The 21,589-nt window shown below is 38.2% G+C and overlaps 1 protein-coding gene across 15 annotated transcripts in view; it reads left to right on the top strand.

The window, feature by feature from the left end:
* Window positions 1-21,589, top strand: part of RAPGEF6 (Rap guanine nucleotide exchange factor 6) — a 267,271-nt gene that overhangs the window by 227,495 nt on the left and 18,187 nt on the right. For 12 of the 15 annotated variants that reach the window (XM_023548454.2, XM_023548476.2, XM_064275382.1 and 9 more), the window contains 4 exons: window positions 3,400-3,620; window positions 9,109-9,300; window positions 12,657-12,791; window positions 20,922-21,150. In XM_023548454.2, the coding sequence (XP_023404222.1) occupies window positions 3,400-3,620; window positions 9,109-9,300; window positions 12,657-12,791; window positions 20,922-21,150 (777 nt within the window). The other 3 variants (XM_023548463.2, XM_023548490.2, XM_023548485.2) reach the window with 3 other exon arrangements.

The following is a 21,589-nucleotide window of genomic DNA, read 5'->3' on the forward strand; positions in this document are numbered from 1 at the left end:
AGTTTCTCTGACTCTCAACTGTTGTCTTTTTTCTGTGCTTTCCTATTCAAACACATGCTTCAATGTTTGTGGCTCTTGCTTACAGGAAGAAGAGGTGGCGAAGTCTGGGGTAAGTGTAGAGACGAACGCAACTGGAATGAAGGTTGTGCAACTTTTAACATACACTGCATCCTTTTTCATTAATGCATGCACATAAAATAGCATGCGTTCTATTAACCCTGTCAGCCTACATTCCTGACAAAATGCCTTTTGCTAACAAGATGAAAGTAGTGTCAGAGCTAGCTTTTTTTTTTTTTTTTAACTTTACTTTTCCATTATTGATGTCCCATAAGTCCCTTTTGGATTTTAATTTAGTGGTGTCAGTTAAATAAGGATGATGATGGTGAATATTTATTGTGTCCTTGCTATATGCCAGTAACTGTTCTAAGGACTTTAAATGAATTATCTTATTTAATTCTCCATCTACCCGCTGAAGTAGGTACTATTATTATTCCCGTTATTATTTCCCATTGTGTAGATGGTAAAGATAGAGTTACCCGAAGTGTTATATCTCATTAATGGTGGATCCAGACCTTGGCCTGATTCCAGAGTTCAGGCTGTTTTCTTTTATTCAAATGTCTTATAAAAGTAAATGTATAAATGTATAAAAATGGATAAGCGGCCCATTTATAAAGGTTGCATTTTCCATCAGTTTTTAAAAAGAGGCCTTTATCCAAGCTGTACTATAAAATTGAGTTAATATATAATTGTACTAGAAGATGATTTTCATTCCTCAGATCTGCCTAATAGCATGAGACTTCTGGGATCATTTAAATTTTGTTTTGAAATTCTTCCAACTTTATTTAAAGTTTCCCTTGTCTCTTTAAAACTGTGATAGAGTCAGAAACTGCTACCTTTTCTTGTTTAAGTAGGTTCAGGTCTCTGCTCATATATAACTAGGTATCTATTTAGAATCGTAGAATGTGAGGATCCTAGAAATCATCTGTCTAGTCTTTTCATTTTTAGATGAAGAAAGAGGTCCAGAAATGAGATGGCTTTTGTGGAAGAACAGATTGTATAAGAATTTTGTTATCTTAAGGCTCTAGTGAATCATGAAGTTATATGCTTTTAGTACATATAAGGATTTTTTTGTGTGTGTGTGTGAGCCACTTTCTAAGTGTCTTACTTTAACTTGAGTCTTGTCTTATTTGTGGTCTTGTTTTCTGTTAAAGCAAGGTGAAGCTGATTTTTCTTCTGTTTTCTTCCCTCATCCCTGATGTGTACTTTTCATATGTTTCTATCTACGTATACATTTATGTCATTGTAGAAATTGTTACCTGACATTACTATTGTGAAGAAGAATACTTGGACCATATATTTTAGTGGATCTTTGGGGTGTATGAATGACTTACACTAACAACACATTCTCTGTTTATTCAGCTTTAGGATCATATTGTGTGATGCTTGCAGCATTAAGTATTTTTGTTTTTATGTCAGAGCATTTTCTGTTGAAGATATTTTATCATTTGTCACAGTGTTTTCATGTATGAGTTTGTATCCTAGATTTGTGGATACCCTCTCTTATTTTTGATATCAATGAAGAAAAAGCCATTAAACACTTGTGTTAAAATTTAGTCCTAAATGTTGGGTCTTGATTTTACTGTATTTCTTTGAATCCAAAGCATCATCGATTTTTATAGACGCACCATTATCTTATGTACCACTAAAGAAAAAACACTGCAATGCTTTCTTAGCACTAAGAATTTTTTACTAAAAGAGCTCATACAGACTTAGGCTTGGGTTTTTATCATATAACACCCTTGTGCATACATAAAAGGAAAATATGAGCAAAGTAAATTGAGGTATTTCTAAAACTTCTTAGTATTCAGAATCTGAATCATTCCTAAAGTCTTCAGTGTCCCTTTTTATTTTTTTAACCACTCACATTGCCCTTTGTCGCCAAGTGTGTTCATGATGCAGCATTTCTTGAAACAAGCCATAAGAGAACCAGAGCCACTCTCGGTGCTGGGCTCTTAGACTGGCCTTCCAAATGCTTAAAGCGAACAGCCTTTTGACATCTACTCTGGGAATATTGTTAAACCTGTCAGATTCGCTACTTCTTACTTGATTCCGAGAGGTTTAAAGTGATTCATGAATGTCATTGGATTGTCTTCCAAACCATTCTGCAAACTCTGATGTTTGTGCATATGTAAGCACTGACATCCACATCACATCTTCTGTCTGACCGGTAGTACGTGAAAGTTGCCGTTGAATGTAAGGCCCACGCCTATTTCAGAGGTCTGAAAATATGAAAGAAAAAAGCACCATAACATTATTTTCAGCTATGTTCCGCTTGATTTATAATTAAAAAAGTAGCATTTGGGTGTGTATTTGAAACTGGATATGTGAGCACTGAAGAAAAAGTTGGATTGTGGTCTGTGTATTAGGATATTTTTGTGTAAATATAGAGCTAATTTAGAAAACCGATAGATACATTTACTATTTTTGAATTATTGTCATGGCAGCTGCTTCAAAGTTAAAGTCATCCAAGAACTTTGTATATGCTGCCCTTATTAGAAAGGACAAACACCGTTACAGTTCCTGTTCCCTATTGCTGTAGACATAGTCATCGTAGGCAGCTGTTTGCCAAGGAGGGTAGAGTTGGGTAAAGCTGCAGCTTGTTTGAATTGGGGTTATTTCTACCTAGTTTGCAGTTCCATCACATTCAGAGGGATTGAAGAAGAGAGGCCTCAGACCCTCAATCTTAGAACCCAAATATTACCTTCCTGTTCCCTATGTGAGTAGAAGCATTAGGTAGTTTTTTAACTATTTCTAGTCTGTGATTATACTTTATTGAATGGAAATGCTATTATTTTTCACTAGTATCTTACTGGTTGTTCTCTTTTAGTTTTGGCCAAAATCTATTTATTGATAAGATTTGGCCAACGTGCTAAGAATGGGCCTGCTGTAGATAGTAATGGTGATGACAGTAGCATCTCCATCCACAGCAGAACAGACAAGCCAGGTACTCTGGAAACTCGCTTGCTAAAGAATCCTGGTGCAGATAGACTTATCCTGACCCAGGCTCTTGCCATATCACCCAAATGTGGATGGCCCCCAGAGCTAGAGGAATGCTTTTACTTGTGCCATGGGTTATATAGACACAAACACAGGTCTTATGACATATTGTTGGGGGGAGGGGTTGTTATCTTATTCTTTTGAATTCTGCCCTTTGCCAAATCTTGTTTTTAATTGAGAACATCGCCATGTGTGTCAAATTACTTTGCATTAATGCTTTTTATCTTTTAACTTATTTGCATCAGCATGCAATAGCATTAACAGAACAAAATTCTTTTACTCTTCAATCTGCTACCCATCTCATCTTTACAGCTCCCTATTGAGATCTCCCTCTTCTTACAGGTCACTGAGTCAAGGCAGCACAAACTCAAACATGCTGGACGTTCAGGGAGGTGCTCACAAAAAAAGGGCACGCCGCAGCTCCCTGCTTAATGCCAAGAAGCTATACGAGGATGCTCAAATGGCAAGGAAAGTGAAGCAGTATCTTTCTAGTCTAGATGTGGAAACAGATGAGGAAAAGTTCCAGATAATGTCATTGCAGTGTGAGCCTGCATATGGCACCTGTGAGTACCAGCCCCTGAGTTTCCATTTGTGTAGCACTAAAAAGCACAACAAAATAGAAATTAATTTTCTCTAGAATTATGCTGCATTCCCAAAAAAACTGTTAACTTTTACTCACAAGAGATTACTGACATACCCCTAAGCATCATGTGATTCTGTTAATAAGATACTGAATCCCATCCATTCCTGATGATTACCCTGAAGCAAGAAATAGAGGGATAAAGAGTTTATGGTTGAAACCAGGAAACAACATTCTTCTTTAAAATTCTTGTAAAAATTGAAACATTGTAAAGAAGTCCTTCTGTTAGAGAAAATTTTTAACCTTTATTTCTAAATAGGGAGTAAACGTAAGTAAAAATGTTTTTTTTTTGTTTGTTTCACAAATAATATCATTTATCAACTAGAAAATACAAGAAATTTAATTAGAGCATCGTTAGAGGTATTAGGTGTTTTTATATAGGTATTGGTAAATAAGGTAAGCAAGAAAAAATTAGACATTTTGTTATTGTTAATATCTAGAATAAAAAAATAGAGATCCATTTCTCAGTATTAATTTTATTTTAATTAAGTACAAACAACAGATTGCAATATGTCTCTGTGAATAAATTCATGAGTTGTAAAAGCAGGAATAAAAGATGGTAAAGTATACTCTTGTTTCTTATAGGAAAAAAAAGATTTTACTTCTTCAGTTAAAATTTTGGTTAAATGTTATACTGATAAATATCCCAAATAGGATTTGATAAAATGTTGACAATATAGAACCAAAAAAAGGTCAGAATTTCTCTTTCGATGTCCCTAATTTTAGGGGATGGTAGTCATCATGAATTGACCCCAAAGATTGATAAGTGGTATTTGCATAGTAACAGAAAAAGTGTATCAGTAGAGTATAATAGAGAAAATGGAATTAGGACCAAATATTGATGACAGATTTAAGTGTGACAGTAAGTTTAAAATACCTCGAACACTCTACCCATAGGAGAAGGAGTAGAACGTGATGGAAAGAATGCCAGCCGAAGGACAAAAGCAGAGTGTGAATCTGTTACCACTTGAGGAAGGTTCTTTTCATCCTAGATCTCTGTTTTCTCAAATTTAAAACTTTGGCAAGGGTTGGAAGTACATTTTGTCTCTGTGATTCTTTATACATCAAATGTATTGAATTAGGAGAAAGTACTAAAATAAGAAAAGCTAACAATCACTGAGAACTTTCTATATCTCAGGTACTATGCAATATTTATAAATATTGCTATTTACTCCTCACAGCCACCTCTTAAGTTGTCCAGTAATGGGACTGTATTCCAATGAGTTAATGCACAGAAACAACCTGCTGATACAGAGGTGTCGTGATATGTGTTACAGTGAAAAAGAATTCACTCAGATACTAAAGTGCTAGAAAAAAAAGTTAAGTAAATTGTTTCCTTATCAGTACAAGGGGTAGCATATATGGCCATTAAAAATAATGAATTTATATAAACTGTTAAGGTATCTAGGAAAATATCACACAGGTGGTGTCAAAAATAGTATCAGCCAAAATTAAAAAAAAAGAAAATAACAAATGTTGGAGAGGCTGAGGGAGATTGAAACTCTTACACACTGCTGGTAGCAGTGCAAAATGGTATAGCCATTTTGGAAAATGATATGATCCTTCCTTAGAAAGCGAGAAATAGAAATACCATATGATCCAGCAACCCCACTCCTAGGAATATATCCTAGAGAAATAAGAGCCATCACATGAATAGACATATGCACACCCATGTTCATTGCAGCATTGTTCACAATAGCAAAATGATGGAAACAACCTAGATGCCCATCAACAGATGAATGGACAAACTATGGTACATACACACAATGATAAAGAACAATGATGCATTTCACGACATGGATAAATCTCGAGGGTATTATACTGAGGGAAATAAGAGAATCACAAAAGAACAAATATTGTATGAGACCACTACTATAAAAACTCATGAAAAGGTTTACATACAAAAAGAAACAATGTTTGATGGTTAAGAGGGAGGGGAGGGGTGGGGATGGAAAAACACTAACTAGGTAACAGATAATTTGGTGACGGGTAAGACAGTACACAGTATTGGGAAGTCCAGGACAGCTTGTCCAATGCAAGGTCATGGAAGCTCCATAAACACATCCAAACTCCCTGAGGGGCCAAATTACTGGGCTGAGGGCTGTGGGGACCATGGACTCAGGGAACATCTAGCTCAATTGGCATAACATAGTTTATAAAGAAAGTGTTCTATGTTTTACTTTGGTGAGTAGCATCTGGGGTCTTAAAAGCTTGTGAGCAGCCATCTAAACCACTAGTCTCACCTCTGGAGCAAGCATGAGAATGAAGAAAACCACAGGACTAATGGAACACAACTACCACAGCCTCCACCAGCGTCTAGCACAACTAGATGGTGCCGGGCTACCACTGCTGACTGATCGACAGGGATTGCAGTACAGGGACAGTCAGAGTTGGAAAAAAATGTAGAACAAAATTCTAACACACAAAAAAAGACCAGATTTACTGGCCTGACAGAGACTGGAGAAACCCCGAGAGTATGGCCCCTGGGCACCGTTTCAGCTTGGTAATGAAGTCCCTCCTGAATTTCACCCTTCAGCCGAAGATTAGACAGCCCCTTAAAAACAAAACGAGACCAAATGGGTACACCAGCCCAGGGGCAAGGACTAGAAGGCAGGAGGGGACAGGAAAGCTGGTAATACGGAACCCAAGGTCGAGAAGGGGAGAGTGTTGACATGTCGTGAGGTTGGTAACCAGTATCACAAAACAGCATTGTGTACTCTTTAATGAGAATCTAGTTCTGTAAACCTTCATCTAAAGTACGATCATAAAAAAAAAAGCGCAGCCATGTGAAAATGGTACATGTTGAAAGTAAAGACTGAAAGAGTGTATAGAACCTTTAAATTTTATTCATTTTTTAAAGTTCAGAGCTATATACATATAGCTAACCCTGCTTCAAATGTTCACCAGAATTTTTTTTTTCCCATGTAATTCAGTATAGACTTTATCATCTTGTGGTTGTAGAATACAATTTTTCCTGGTTTCAGCTGATAAAAGTTTGTTTTGGTTATCTGGTTTTCTTTGTTCCGTAAATCTGACTGGAGATGTTCAAGATCATAGACATTTATTTTATGCTTTGCTCATGGTTAAGACTGTGAGACTCAGAAAACTCACAAACCCTCCATTTCATTCTCCGCTTCCCTTTTTCTCTGTGTGTCTCACACACACACACACACACACACACACACACAGCACCTGCATACCTTCCTGCTTTCCACATCCACTCCCAGACTTGTCTCTGTCTTTCTCATAACACTAAATGGTGCCCTTCACTGCATATTTAATATTGATTTGAAATGAGAAAAATCTGTAGACCTTTCTTTCTTAAAGTAGGTTTTGTAAAAAATTAATTCAGTACATATTCCTTTAATTTGGTTTCTGTTACATAATTGATTTTTAAATGTTTAATAATGTCTTTATTCCCAAGCCTAAACTATAGCTGATCTTTGAGCATTATGATATTCGGTTCTTCCTAATAAATTAGTCTCTGTGCGTGTGTGTGTTAACTGTTACTATTATTGACTCTCAACACTACATGCAGCTTTGTACTCAGAGGCAGCAAACTAATAACTCCTTGCAAACACCATGCTGTTTCCTCTGCCTGAACCAACTTCCCTGGACCCTTTGCCTAATTACCAGCTGCCATTGAGTCGATTCTGACTCATGGTAACCCCACGTGTATCAGCGTAGGAGTGTGCTCCACAGGGTACCTTTGGGTGGACTTGACTCCCAGCCTTTTGGTTAGCAGCCAAGCATGTGGGTGTGTATGGTCTTTGGCATTTATCTATGAACCCTTTTATTTAGTTTCTTGATTTTTTTTTTCTTTTTTATTCTAACAATCATTAAAGTAAGATATGAGCACAGGATTGATATTGAGAGTAGGGGGGAAATGTGTTTCATGACTCTTAACTGAAAGTTAAATTTTCAGTTAATTCTCAGCCACTGTATATTATCTTCTAGTATTCCCTATGTTTTGGCTTTATGAAATGTTTCCTAATTCTTATCCCTCAAAATATACTCTAGACTCTCATAATAAAAGCATGATAGCCGTACTGGCACAGGTTAGACATGTTAGTTTTGCATTTATCTTGGTATTTAAACATATACATTGTGGAGTACTGAAGTTGGACCTGAGTTGAAATCACTCTGAATAACTGAAGGATTAAACACGCTGTTGAAGGAAGAAGTTTTTTGCTTTGGACTGCAGTATTGATTTTATACAAAGGCAGCAACTTTTTGTTTCTAAAGTCAGAGTTCTGAATTTTTAATTCTGACAGTTCATTTTCAAATACTCTAACCATGGATTTAACCCTGGTGGCATGGTGGTTAAGTGCTACAGCTGCTAACCAAAAGGCTGGCAGTTTGAATCCACCAGGCACTCCTTGGAAACTCTACGGGGCAATTCTACTCTGTCCTGTAGGGTTGCTATGAGTTGGAATCGACTCAACAGCAATTGGTTTGGGTTTTTTTTTTTTTTTGGAACCATGGATTTGTAAAATAATGTCTTTAATATTGCTATGTGTAGTAACTGAAATAATTTTATTCGTTCAACAAATACCTATTAAGCACTTGTTTTCTGTCAGTCACTAGGAATGTAGGGATATAGTAGTAAACAATATACAGTCCTTAATAGCCTAGTGGGGAGCAGACAGTATTTGATTAATCGTACAGATAATTGGATTGTTACAAACTATGCTCATCACCGTGAAGGAAAGATACAGGATGCCATGAGAACGTAAAACAGGGTATCCAGTCTAGTTGCTGCAGGTTGTAGGAAACTAGGGAAGGGCTCCCTGAAATTTGTAAGGGAGTTATCCGAAAGACGGAACAGGTGTTACGTAAGTGAAGAGGAGCGTTCTGGCTTGGGAATGAATGAAGGCTGGTTTAACAGAAGCCTAGAGAGTGTGGGATCGGGGAAAGAATAGGTGCCTGGTCCAACAGGGCAAGCCGATGCTAGACCATGCAGGGCCTTAAATGGGCCTTGTTTTAGGGAATTGGCTCTTGATCCTGAGAGCAGTGGTAAGTCATCTAAAGGCTTGTGCCGGGCATATGGAGAAGGGAAGTGATCAGATTTTCATTTTGAAAGCGTCACTTTGCTGCTGTTTAGAGAACAGCTTGAAGGAAGGGAGGCTAGAATTGCTAAAGTGAGGGTATTGTTTCAGTAATATAGATGAGAGGATGTTAGCTTGGCCTTCAGGGTGATGTTGGATATGGCAATAGTCAAGAGATTCAAGAATTATTTAAGAAGTAAAGTTAACAAATGATTCTACAGAAATTTTAGAGATACTTAAATTACTGTTAAGAAAATTATTTTTTGTGTTAAGATTATTTTAAAGCAAATATTTATTACCGTCATTGGTAATTAACTTCTCAAAAAAAGTGGAGAATCACCTATTTCTTACTCTTTCTTTTAGTGACCAAGAATTTAGGTGAGAAAAGATCAGCCAAATCATCAGAAATGTCTCCAGCACCTATGAGGTCAGCTGGCCAAACAGCCAAAGCCCACCTGCATCAGTCCCACAGAGTAAGCCAAGTACTTCAGGTGCCAGCTGTTAATTTGCACCCCATCAGGAAGAAGGGCCAAACAAAAGACTCTGTCACACTGAGTGAGTATTCGCAATTAATATCGTTAGGTTCCGACTCATAACAACCCTGTGTGCAACAACAGAATGAAACGCTACCCGGTTCTGTGCCATCCTCACAATTGTTCATATGCTTGAGCCCATCATTGCAGCCACTGTGTCAATCCATCTCATCGAGGGTCTTCCTCTTTTTTGCTGACCCTGTACTTTACCAAGCATAATGTCCTTTTCCAGGGACTGATCCCTCCTGATAACATGTCCGAAGTGTGTGAGACGAAGCCTCACCATCCTTGTTAGTATTATACTCATTTAACTGAAATTTCTAGGGAAATTAGAAGGAAAAATAATTACAAATGTAAAAATGCTTAGGCAATCAGCTATTTTGTAGTTTGTGTAATATAATCATCACTTCATGAATCAAAAATGTCTCATTTTGTCTGTAGGTGTTTGATAACAGCATACATTTGTTAAATGCTGACCTTGGAATTCCTCTAATGCTGAAATCTGTATAATTATATCAACAGAAAACTTGGAGAGATACGTCTTGGGTACCAGGGGCCTACTGCATTGAAAAGCTTAAAGGAGCATTTATTAAATATCCAGTGCAAATGCAGCCTATAAAAACTATGAGAGGGAAGATGCTTATTCTAAAAATGACTTTATGTTGGCTTTTTATTAATGACTACTTCTGAAAAACTAGTTAGGCAAGAAGAGAATGTAAAATACTTACCTCATAAATTACACTGTTTTTTTCTCGCTATGCCATGAGGACATTATCCAAATTACTTTGTTTTAATATTACCACTATTTTAGCTTTCAAATTGGAAGGTAGATTACATTTGATTCCTACCATTAGTACTTATCCCATGCATTATACATAGTACATATTCAGTAAAACTTTGTGAGTTTAATTTGATTTTGCTTTGAGATACAACGCTGAGTAAGAAATGTCCCCTCCTTTGTATCCTCCTTTGCCAGATTTTCAGTCTGGTGATACAGACATTCTCACAAACATAACTTCAGTATAATGTGTGGGCTGTTGTGCCAGGGGTTATATACAAAACATACAAAAGAACAAATAAGAAGTAGCTTTTAGCCCAAGCAGAGGTAAGGTAGGGCTTTTGAGAGGACTTTTGAGAGGAGGTAACATCTAAGTGGAATATGACAGACTGATTAAAAAACAACCAAGCCAAACCCATTGCTGTCGTGTCAATTCCAACTCATAGCGACTCTACAGGACAGAGTAGAACTGCCCCATATGGTTTCCAGGGAGCGCCCGGTGGATTCGAACTGCCAACCTTTTTTTTTTAGCAGCCATAGCTCTTAACCACTACAACGCCAGGGCAGCTGGACCCCGGGTGGTACAAACAGTTAACATTCTTGGCTGCTAGCCAAAAGGTTGAAAGTTCAGGTCCACCCAGAGGCATCTCAGAAGAAAGCTCAGTGATCTACTTCTAAACGATGAGCCATTGAAAACCCTATGGAGCACACTTCTACTCTGATACACATGGGGTTGCCATGAGTCAGAATTGACTCAGTGGCAACTGATAATTAGGCAAAGGGTCCAGGGAAGTTGGTTCAGGCAGAGGAAACAGCATGGTGTTTACAAGGAGCTATTAGCAGTTTGCTGCTTCGGAGTACAAAGCTGCATGCAGAGTGTTGAGAGGCAATAATAATAATAGCTAATACAGAGCACTTACTGTCAGGCACAGTTTAAGTGCTTTATGTACTTCGTATACATGAACTCATTTAGTCTTCATAATAACCTACAAAATAGGTGGTGTTACCCTCATTCTACAGAGGCAGCATACAGAGACTAACTTACACACCACCAGTAAAAGGCAGAACTGTTAGTTGACTCCAGGAAGATTCTGAAGTCCATTCTTTTAACCACTATACTACACAGCCTCCCACAATGAACAGTGAAGGTATAGGTATTATAATGCGCCATGCTAAAGGAAGGTTGTCAGTGGGAAGCCATTGAAGAGATCTGAGCAAGGGGAGTTTAGAGCAATTTCTATTTGAAAAGAAGGACTGTTGCAAGACTAGAGATAGAGAGCTTGGGTGGAAAGCTGATGTAACAGCCAGTCAGAGCCTAGACTAGTGCAACGGCTGTGGAAATGAAGAGAGAATTTGATGCAAAATTGGCAAAAGTTGATAAATCACTTGCTGGTAGGACAGAGGGGAAGAACTCAGCTCTGGTTTTCTATTCAGGTGTCATCCCCTGAGAAGGCAATAAGACTTGTATAAGGTAGCCTTCTTCTTCCGTCTTGTTGTAATATGTCGGCTATTTATGTAATAAATTTATTAAAATGCATTTCACTAAGGGGTAGTGTGAGTACACTGTGAGTTAAACTTTTTCATTGTCGGGCTGCTTGTTACTATGCCAAATCATCGTCGAAGTTGTGCATAATTTACTGGTCAAGAACAATGTCAAAAGCTCTTCAACATTTCTTAGAGAAAACATATGTGAAAATGTCAGTATGTTGAAACTTGCTAAGTTTTGACCTACATTAAAGAAGGCCAGCATTGGATGGGGGATTAGATAGGACTTTGCATGAATGTTTCCGGTGGGCTCCATACTGTTTTTCTGTAAATTCATGATTCTTTCTGTTGTTTACATCTCTCCTGTAGTGGGAATTTAGTGTTCTTAAAAAGGGCTGGACTGACAGCTCTGCAGCCTCTTCTGTATACCTGTAGAACAGATGCAGCACAGGTAGTGACAGTGCCGACATCCCACGCTGTCCCTGACCACATGCCTCGCCCTGACTTGGAGAGGCCACTTCTAACGGGAAGAGAAGAGTTTGAATCCATGTCTTCTCTATTCACACTTTGAACAAGCGTGTCAGTTGTGGGAAATGGGGCACGGTACTCAAGACTGTTAAATTGATTTCTCTTATGCCACAAAACCAGGACTTCCAACCAGTTTGTTGCAGTTTGACCCCCGGCTGAGAATTTGCTTTTCCTCCCCCCAGATATACTGAATCTGAATCTATACTTTAACAGGATTCCCATGGGATCCTTACGTCAGAATCTACATTTTAGCAAGGTCCCCCAGGTGATTCAAGAAATGTAAGTTCTCAGCAGGGGGTTGAACCTGAACAAACCAGATCAAAGCCCTGCACGAAACTATCAGTCAGAAAAGAACTATTATAATCTGGTTTGTGCTGACCAGCTGAATTTGATTAAATAACCTCGGGGTGAGAATCTCTGTATACCATTACGCAGTCAGTCCGCTTTGGTCACATACACATTTACAGTTTACTACACTAGCCATTGTACATCGTGGCTTTAGTTATGTAGTATTTTAGGCAACTATGGACATTACAATTGCAAAATTGCAAAATGATTATTATTTACTTCTTTGGTTTTATTTTTAGGTACAAGTTTACCTCAGAAAGTATCAGGAACAACTGAAGAAATAAGTGGTAAGAAACATACAGAAGACACTATTTCTGTGGCATCATCCTTACATTCTACTCCTCCTGCTTCACCACAGGGTTCCCCTCGCAAAGGTAAGAAAGAACAGTTCAAGGCGTTCATGTTCTACCAAACAATACTTTTTAGCACATATTTTGCTTTTCACTCTATACTGGTAATGGAAAGCGTTAAGAGAAGTCTAACCCCTAAAACTTAACTTTTTAAACCTTTATATTTTGAGTTGAATTATTCATCATGTAGCAAGGACTCTGGTATTCAAAGTATGGTCCTTAGCTTCTTTGACAGAGGACATGCATAGATAAGAATGAAGATAGAATTCACATTTGTTTTTTCTGTGCAGTCTGTTACAGTCATTCAAATTTCCTGTATTTTTATGGAGGTTTACAAATAAGAATTTCTGCGTGAAACTGTTTTTAACCAACTGCAAGACTTAGGGAAAAAGAAACAAATATCTAGGTTGATGCTTTCCTTACTTTAGTAATGGAATATTGCCTTTTTGCTAATCAGGACTTAAAATAATCTATACCTTTATGGATTTTTACATTTACAGAAATACTGAACTTCTTGAGGTGAAAAATCTGAAATCTTTCTTGTCCATTTATATATTTTTTTCATAATGCGAATTGAAGCTCCTTGACTGGGCTGGGTAGTTTCCATGTAGATGTGGATCTCGCATGTCAGTTCATGTTAGCTCCACATGTAGCATTCTCAGTGGAGTGTGTATTTCTTACATTGGTCCTTCCACACTCTGTGTACCCTGGGCAGCAAGGCTCCCTACTCCTATATCTTCTTTACAGACGCAAAACAGTGCAGGATAGTACATGGTCAGAGGGAAGACAAGCTTATGAATTCTAGCTGGAGGGAAAAGCTTTCAGAGCTTGCCACAGCTCCCGTTTTCTAAACTTCATCTTACCTTAAGGGTTTGTTCTTATTTTTTGCCACCTGTGTGGTACAGTGACCTCAAACCTGAGTTCGAACCCTGGCTATGTCCCTCAATAGCTGTGTAAGCAGCATGTTTCCTGTCAGATGGGAAAAGAGACCACCTATTTTAGGGGCCTCATATAAGATGAGATAATATTTCTAAAGCCTGGTATTTAGTAAATGTTTAGTAAATTGGAGTGTCTCTTCTTTCTTGATGCCAACCTTAGGGCAGCGTGCCTCCATTACTCACCAGCTCTTTCCTCACTTTGTATAGCTGAGACTGGCTAGAATTCACACTCTGATTTTACTAAGAAAAGCTTCATAAAACTCAAGTAGGACATGTAAATAGTATACAGGTAGTTCCTGACTTATGACGGGGTTTTGTTCCTATGACTCCATTGTTAGTTGGTTCTGACGTTAGTCAAATACCCTTTTTTTTTTTAAGTTTTCATAGCCTGCTATACAGCAGTGTTTTAAACAGTAAATCATAACATTGAACATCTGCAAATGATAACATCAGCATATTACATGCTACAACATTGTATTTACTCCATATTACTAACAATAAGATGCAAAAGAAAGAGTCGTAAGTGCAGTTCTTTGTAACTCAATTATGTCATAAGTCGGGGACTACTTGTATATAATAGATGTCGGATTATATCCCCCAAAATATGTTTTGTAAATCATAACCCCATGTCTGTGGGTATAATCCCATTTGGGAATGGGTCGTATTTGTTATGTTTATGAGACAGAATTAGTGTAGGGTGTGTCTTAAGTCAATCTCTTTTGAGGTATATAAAAGAGATTAAACAAGCAAATGAAAGAAGGAAATGGGGAAAGAGAGATGCCAAGCCACATGAAGATCACCCAGGAGACAAGGACTTTCTTCCAGAGCCAACAGAGGGAGAAAACCTTCCCCTAGAGCTGGCACCCTGAATTCGGACTTCTAGCCTCCTAAACTGTGAGAAAATAAATTTCTTGTGGTATTTCTGTTATAGCAGCACTAGATAACTAAGACAGAATTTGGTACCAGGATTGGGGTGCTGCTCTAACAGATATCTAAGATGTGGAAGCAGTTTTGAATTGGGTAATGGGTAGAGACCAGAAGAGTTTTAAGATGCCTAATAGTAAAAGCCTTGATTGCCTTGAAGAGACTATTGGTAGAATTACGGACACCAAAGACAATTCTGTTGAGGGCTCAGAAGGAAATGAAGAGAGCTATGGAGAAAGTCTCTGTCATTTTAGAGAGTACATATGGCGCCAGCAACAGAATGTTGCTAGAAATATGGAAATTAAATAACGCTTTTGATGAAACTTTGAAAGAAATTGAGGAACGTGATTGGACAGCAGAGGAAGAGTGATGCTTTTTATGCAGTGGCAAAGAACTTGTCTGAATTATGTTCAGATGTCTGGTGGAAAGTAGAACTTGTAAGTGACGAAAGTGGGTATCTGGCTGATGAGATTTCTAAGCAAGATCTTAAAGGGGCCATGTGGTTTTCCTTGCCGCTTATACTAAAATGTGAGAGGAAAGAGATGGATTTAAAAATGAACTGTGCAAAAAGAAAATAGAACTTAAAGATGTACAAACTAAGGACATATATCTTAGAATGTTCACCAAGGACATGGCTACACAACTTTTTGTTAGAGATTAAGCCTGTGACTGATGGATCTAACCAACTACCACAGCAGAAAACCTACCACCTCAGACTGAAGGGGACAGAGAAAGAACAAAAAGAAAAAATGCTGTCTGCCTCTTGGAATTCTACAGGCAGGAAACAGACCAAAGGAACTACATCTGTTGTCTTCCAAGGGAAAAAAAAAGGACCATCCCTGGAGCAGTTTGAAGATCAGCAGAACAGTTGGAAAGAGCACGCGGAAAGCAGGTCCTTCTAGGTTTCAAAGGGTGGGGACATGTCTCCTGGATCTCAAGGGATAGGGCCACACCCTCCAAGGTTTCAAAGAGTCAGATCTTTGCAGCTTGGTTCCAGAGTGTAGGGCTGCCATTACAATTGCCAGGGGTGGAGCCACTGCTCATAGCTGAGGGAGTGGGGCTGCCATGCCCAAGAGACAGAAGAATGGGACCTACTGGGGCCAAGGGATGGGGTCGCCACTCAGGTAAACTAGGAGAATGGGGCTACCCAAAGCCAAGGGAGCAGAGTTGCCATCCCAGAGGGCCTGGAAGGCAGAACCAAAGCCCAGGGCTGATGAGCCTCTGCTCAGAATCCAGAGGATGTGGCTACCACCCAGAGTCTGGAGGGTAGGACCGTTCCCTAGCTGGTTGCAAAGAACAGAGGAATTACTTTCAAGCCTGAAGAGCTGATATAAATTGTTCTACTGGGTTTTGGACTTACTTGGTGCCTTTTGTCCCTTCTTTCACTACAGTTTCTCGCATTTATAATGGAGCTGTCTACCTTGTACCTGTTCCACTATTGTACTTTGGAAACACATAATTTGTAGTCTAGATTTCACAGGTTGACAAATGAAGAGGAACTTTGTCCCAGGATGGAAAATGCTTGAAGTCTCACCCATATTTGATTTAGATTATTCAGAAGATGAGATTTTAGACTTAGAGTTGATTTAAGACTCTGGAGGTGTTGTGATGGGGTGAATGTATTTTGCACGTGGCACGGACAAGAACTTTTGGGGGCCAAAGGATGTAATGTTACAAATTGAATTAAGTTCCTCAAAAAATATGTGATGTAAATCCTAACCCCTGTGTCTGTAGGTATGATCTTATTTGGGAATGGGTTGTGTTTGTTATGTTAATGGGATTAGTGTAGGGTGTGTCTTAATTCAGTCTCTTTTGAGATATAAAAGAGGTTAAACAACAAGTGAAAGAAGCAGAGATGGAGGAAGAGAGATGCCAAGCTACATGAAGATCATGCAGGAGCCAGAAGCTCAGAGACACAAGGACTTGCCTTCAGAACCAACAGAGAAAGAAAACCTTCCCCTAGAGCCGGCACCCTGAGTTCAGAATTTTAGCCTCCTAAACTGTTTGAAAATAAATTTCTGTATGTTAAAGCCATCCACTTGTGCTATTTCTTTTATAGTAGTACTAGAAAACTAAGACATAGCTCATAGATGATTTTGTAAGACACACAGCCCTGTTTCCTTTCCTTACCTGTTTGTATTGTCCTATCCACAGTACCTTTTGTTAGATTTCAAGGAGCAGGACTGGGAACAGTGCTTCTAGTCAGACGGATGATCCCAGTGAACAGTGTTCATATGGTCTTATGCTCTTCTACTAACATCTTTACACCTCTTGGAGGCTATTATAGACAATTGTCTAACTAGAAAACTCACTGGATCTGAACCAGTTTTTTATGCCTGAATGTGACTTGTGGGGAAGAGGTAGTAGGAACAAGAATTTTCCTCTGCTCTTACTTTCAACAGAAAACCCATTCTCACCACTGAAATAAAGAAGTCTTTTCTTTTTAGCATTTTTCATCGTGTCTCCAACAGTTGACCATGGCATTTATAGATTTGTGAGCCTGTCTACATAATCATATTTAGAATCGTTGGAAGGTTGAAGAAATTTTTCTCTTCAGATTTTTCTAAGTGTCTTTACATATATTCTGTCAAAACCTCAAGCAAATATCATAGACCCACTCCTCACTTACTGGCATGATTACGTTCCGAACACCAGATCATTATGCAAAAATCAGCGTTATGCAAAAATGGAGGATGACTACATCATTACATAACTGCCAGAGTACATCATTACAGCTAGCATTTACTCTCACCTCGCAACTTGCCATTATTTACTGCCAGATGTACATTGTTAATGTGCAAGATAGTTGGATAGTATATTTTTTACTATTGTCGTAAATGCAAAATGTTGGATAACAAGATAGTCGATAAGTGGGGAGTTAGGTGTATTTCTGTTTTTATCCATTGATAGGTTTTTGCCAGTAGTCTGTGATTGAAAGAAAATGTCATCATTATACTAAGAGTATGTTATTAGGGTCTATTCCAAGTTTTTGCTAAACTTCGAAATTTGTTCTTTGTTTCCCAACAATTAAAAACAATAAGCTTCGTGTTTTCACAAGGAAAATTTAAACATGCCAAAGCTTTAAAAAAGTGAGAAGAGGCCTTACGTTTTATCTTTCCCAGTGCATAAGGAAGGCAGCCCCTCTACCTCAGAGCTACAACCAGATCAGAAATGGTGCTTTATAATCACATCTATTGTACATGTTATTTATATATCCTATTTGGTTTTTACTAAGCTTTTCCTTAGTAAAATCTGCCTGAAAGTTCTAGACACACACAGTTACTTTTGAGAAATAATTCTGGTCATATGATACTCTTGTTATATTTTTCCTTATGAATTTACCAGCTTTGCCTGCTTTTAAAAGTTTTTCTTAACTTGTTCTGATCAAGGTGAATCGTGTGTTCAATGTTGCAATGACTGATGTGTTTATGCTATATGGTAGACTATGCATTAAAAAATATATTGCTAGATTTTAATTTTTTAGATATTGTCAAGATGTTAGAATTTTGTAATAGTAGAATGTTATATAAACCAGGCTAATTGTGATTAACTGGAAAGAATTAATTGACCATGTCAGGGTTTTTGCATTTCTCCCTCCAGTTGGCAGTATCATATCTGATCACAGCATCCTGCTGCACCTCTCAGGGTCTTGCTCATCCCCTCCCCGTGAGTCCAGCACCACGATCAGTGGCCAGAGCTGCCCCGGAATAGGTGGGGTTTACTTGCAAAAGAAAATTCTTCAGATTACCAGGAGCACAGCCAAAAGAACAGACAGGACCGAGAAGGCCACTGAGGAGAATAGAGACAGGACAAGTTGTGAGAACACAGCCAGAAAAAGAATGACATCCCCGTTTAGAAGATTTAGGGAAAGAACTCTTTCAAGGGAGAGACTAGCCAACAGCAAAAAAGAGGACGCAGATCACAATCAAGCTACAGAAAGCTGTGAGAAAGTAAAGGATGTTGGAAGCAACATCAAAGATGAGAAAGGGAGTGACATCTTCAATTCAAATAGCCAAGGCAACAGTAACACTTTAAACTGCTTCTATATGCGATTCAAGTCTAAAAGAAGAAAGACACTGTGATGAAGCTGCTTATTTAATTTTAGTGTTAAATTTGTTTACAGTTATTAATGTCAATGTAGCTTATAAATTAAGTCATTTGTCAAACAAAGCTTAGGCAGACACCTTAGTAAAATACTAAGCATTTTATGATTAGTGTTCAGTTACAGATTCTCTAGCAGCAAAGTAATATTGATTTAAAGTGCCTTATTTGTATAACGTTATTTTAATACTGTATTGAGATAGTAAACTTTATGCTCTGGTCTTCTGTAGTTGGCTTTATTTTTACTGGTAGCAGCTGGGTCTATGAGTGAACTAAGTAGAGAAGGCTTGTTAGAAACCAGTGTTCACTTTCACCATGAAACCCCCAGTAATTATCTGGTCGCAGTCATTGCCTCAGAGATTTTTATTGCTATTTTATTACTTTACAAGTTAAAGGGGAAAAAAAAGCACTTGAGAGGCAAGAAACTATCTTATTGATAGGCACTTTTTACATATCTCTGATGGAGGGAGGGAGGAAGAAAGAACCTAATATGGTAGGTTCATAATCATCTGGGTAACTTATTAAAAAAGGTAATCACTGTGTCCCACCCACTGATTTGAATTGCCAGAAACAGGCCCAGAATGGTGTATTATAACAAACTTACCAGGTGATTCTCAGAATTGATTATATTTGAGAAATACCAGTCTTTCAGCCATAGAGATGAAATTGTTTTTAAAACAGTAAAACATGTCTATTATTCCCTGGGACAAAAGAGCAATAACTTTTCTTTTGAGGAAAATTTTTTTTTTTTTAACTTAGACACATTTTCTTGGGCCTCTTGAAAACTGACCAATTTGTTCAGGGCACTGATAAACAACGATGATCTCAAGTTCAGAGAGCTGCAATAAGAGTCAGGAGACTGGCTTGGCTTGGCTTGGCTTGGGTTGTTCCTGGCCCCAAAAGCTAAGTACACATAACACATTTTCTGGGTCTTAATTTTTCTCTTTCGTAGTCTTAATGAAACTACTTAATGAGGTTATTATTGTGTAACATTTTTTTCTTGGAGTTACATCTGAGTAAACTCTCAGATCCTTAAAGCAGAGAAGGACCTATGATCTTAGGTTGTTGTCTCCCTTAGCATATGTGTGAAGAAGCTGAGGCCCTGAGAATTCCAGTAACACACCCAAAGCTTGTAGTTCTTCTTAGTGAGATTTCTGGGGATTGATCCAAAAGTTTTGTACCTGTTGAGCCTCATTCTCTTCTTTCAACAAGAAGATAACCGTTTGCTTCTGAGACCTATCCCTTGTCAGGATTACTGGAACATTCATTTTAAACAAAAGAAGTTTGGTTTCTTCAAATTACCGAAAAGAGACTATTATGTACATTTAACTCATGCTGCAGATTTGTTTTCAGATGCTTCTACTTCACTCCATGCCTACCCTTTTATTCCAAAAAATACAAAAGAAAATCTCCAGCTCTCTGTTGTACAGTAAGTCATAGGACAATTTAAAACATGTAGATGCTGGGCATTTTTCCTAACACATTCTTATAAATCTGTCAGTTGAGCTGTTTAATGTGATATTCTGCAAAGTTCGTGAAGAAAAAGAAAATTAGATGTAATATTAAGTCCAAACCTAAAACGATTTATTTAAAAATACTAAAACAGTGGTCCTGAACTTGGGGTAAGACTTCTTAGGTGGCATAAGCAGAATATTTGGGGAAAGTATATGCAGTTTGAAAAAACAGAAGTGTAATTCCTTCCCTTGAGTTCTGACTCCCATCCCCTACCCCTACCTCAAGGTGGTATTTTAGACTCTCAGGTCAGGGATTGAAATATTTACGTTTATCAAAGGGAGAGGCCGTGGGGTTAAAAAAATGTTGAGAAACTTAAGACATTGACTTTTTAAAGTTTTATAATATATTTAATGCTTTTTCTTGTTTTAATAAATGCTGTGTCAGAGCCTGGGGCAGATATACATTTGGACTAGTTTTTGTTTTGTTTTGTTTTTTTCCCAGTAATACTGGATGTTGACTTTATATTTCCTGACTTTGGAGTTGGATTGGTGGGTGAATGGATATGTATAGGAATGTGCGTTAAAAAAAAATTGGCACCATTACATTTGCAAAAATGGAAACTGAGGTTACTGTTCACTTTCTTTGGTGTTTTCATGTTTTTCTTTGCCCTCTCCGTGACCCCATCCCCAGTCATTTCCTTGCTTTGTAGTTTGATCAGTGTTCTTCTCTCGTTCAGGTTATACGCTTATACCACCAGCTAAATCTGACAACTTGTCTGACTCCAGTCATAGTGAGATTTCTTCACGGTCCAGCATTGTGAGCAATTGTTCTGTTGACTCCATGTCTGCAGCTCTACAGGATGAGCGGTGTTCCTCACAGGCTCTGGCGGTTCCTGAATCTACTGGGGCATTGGGAAAGACAGAGCCCCCCTCAGGAATAGGGGACCACAGCCAGCTTGGCCCTGGGTAAACTTCCTTGCTGGTGTTCATATGACAAAACCCAAGCCAATTGGTCACTGCAAGCAGTGCTCTCTATTTTGACCTTAGACCCCCCATGGGATAGTTGGAAGGAGATCCATAAAAGAATGAGTACCAAGCCATGTATCTCTATACTGAATATGCAAATAAGTACTATTTTCAAAGTTGTATGGGTACTTATTGTTAAAGTATTACTGAATTCACAATAGCTTTCTATTATGTATCTTTTAGATCAATAAGAACTATTAACATAGGGGAGGTGATTCTTGAACTTCTGGCTGTTAGGTCAGAGGTTGTTCAGAAAGGTTAGGAGGAATGGAAAGCACCCCCAGCGCTTTGCACATCAGGCTGAGAGGTAGGGGCCAGTGCTTGATCCTTACTCTTCGAAAGTATGATTTGGGGAGTAAGAAGAGTCAGCTAGCAAAAG

Source organism: Loxodonta africana, chromosome 2, assembly GCF_030014295.1.
Source record: "Loxodonta africana isolate mLoxAfr1 chromosome 2, mLoxAfr1.hap2, whole genome shotgun sequence".
NCBI classification, from domain to species: Eukaryota; Metazoa; Chordata; class Mammalia; order Proboscidea; family Elephantidae; genus Loxodonta; species Loxodonta africana.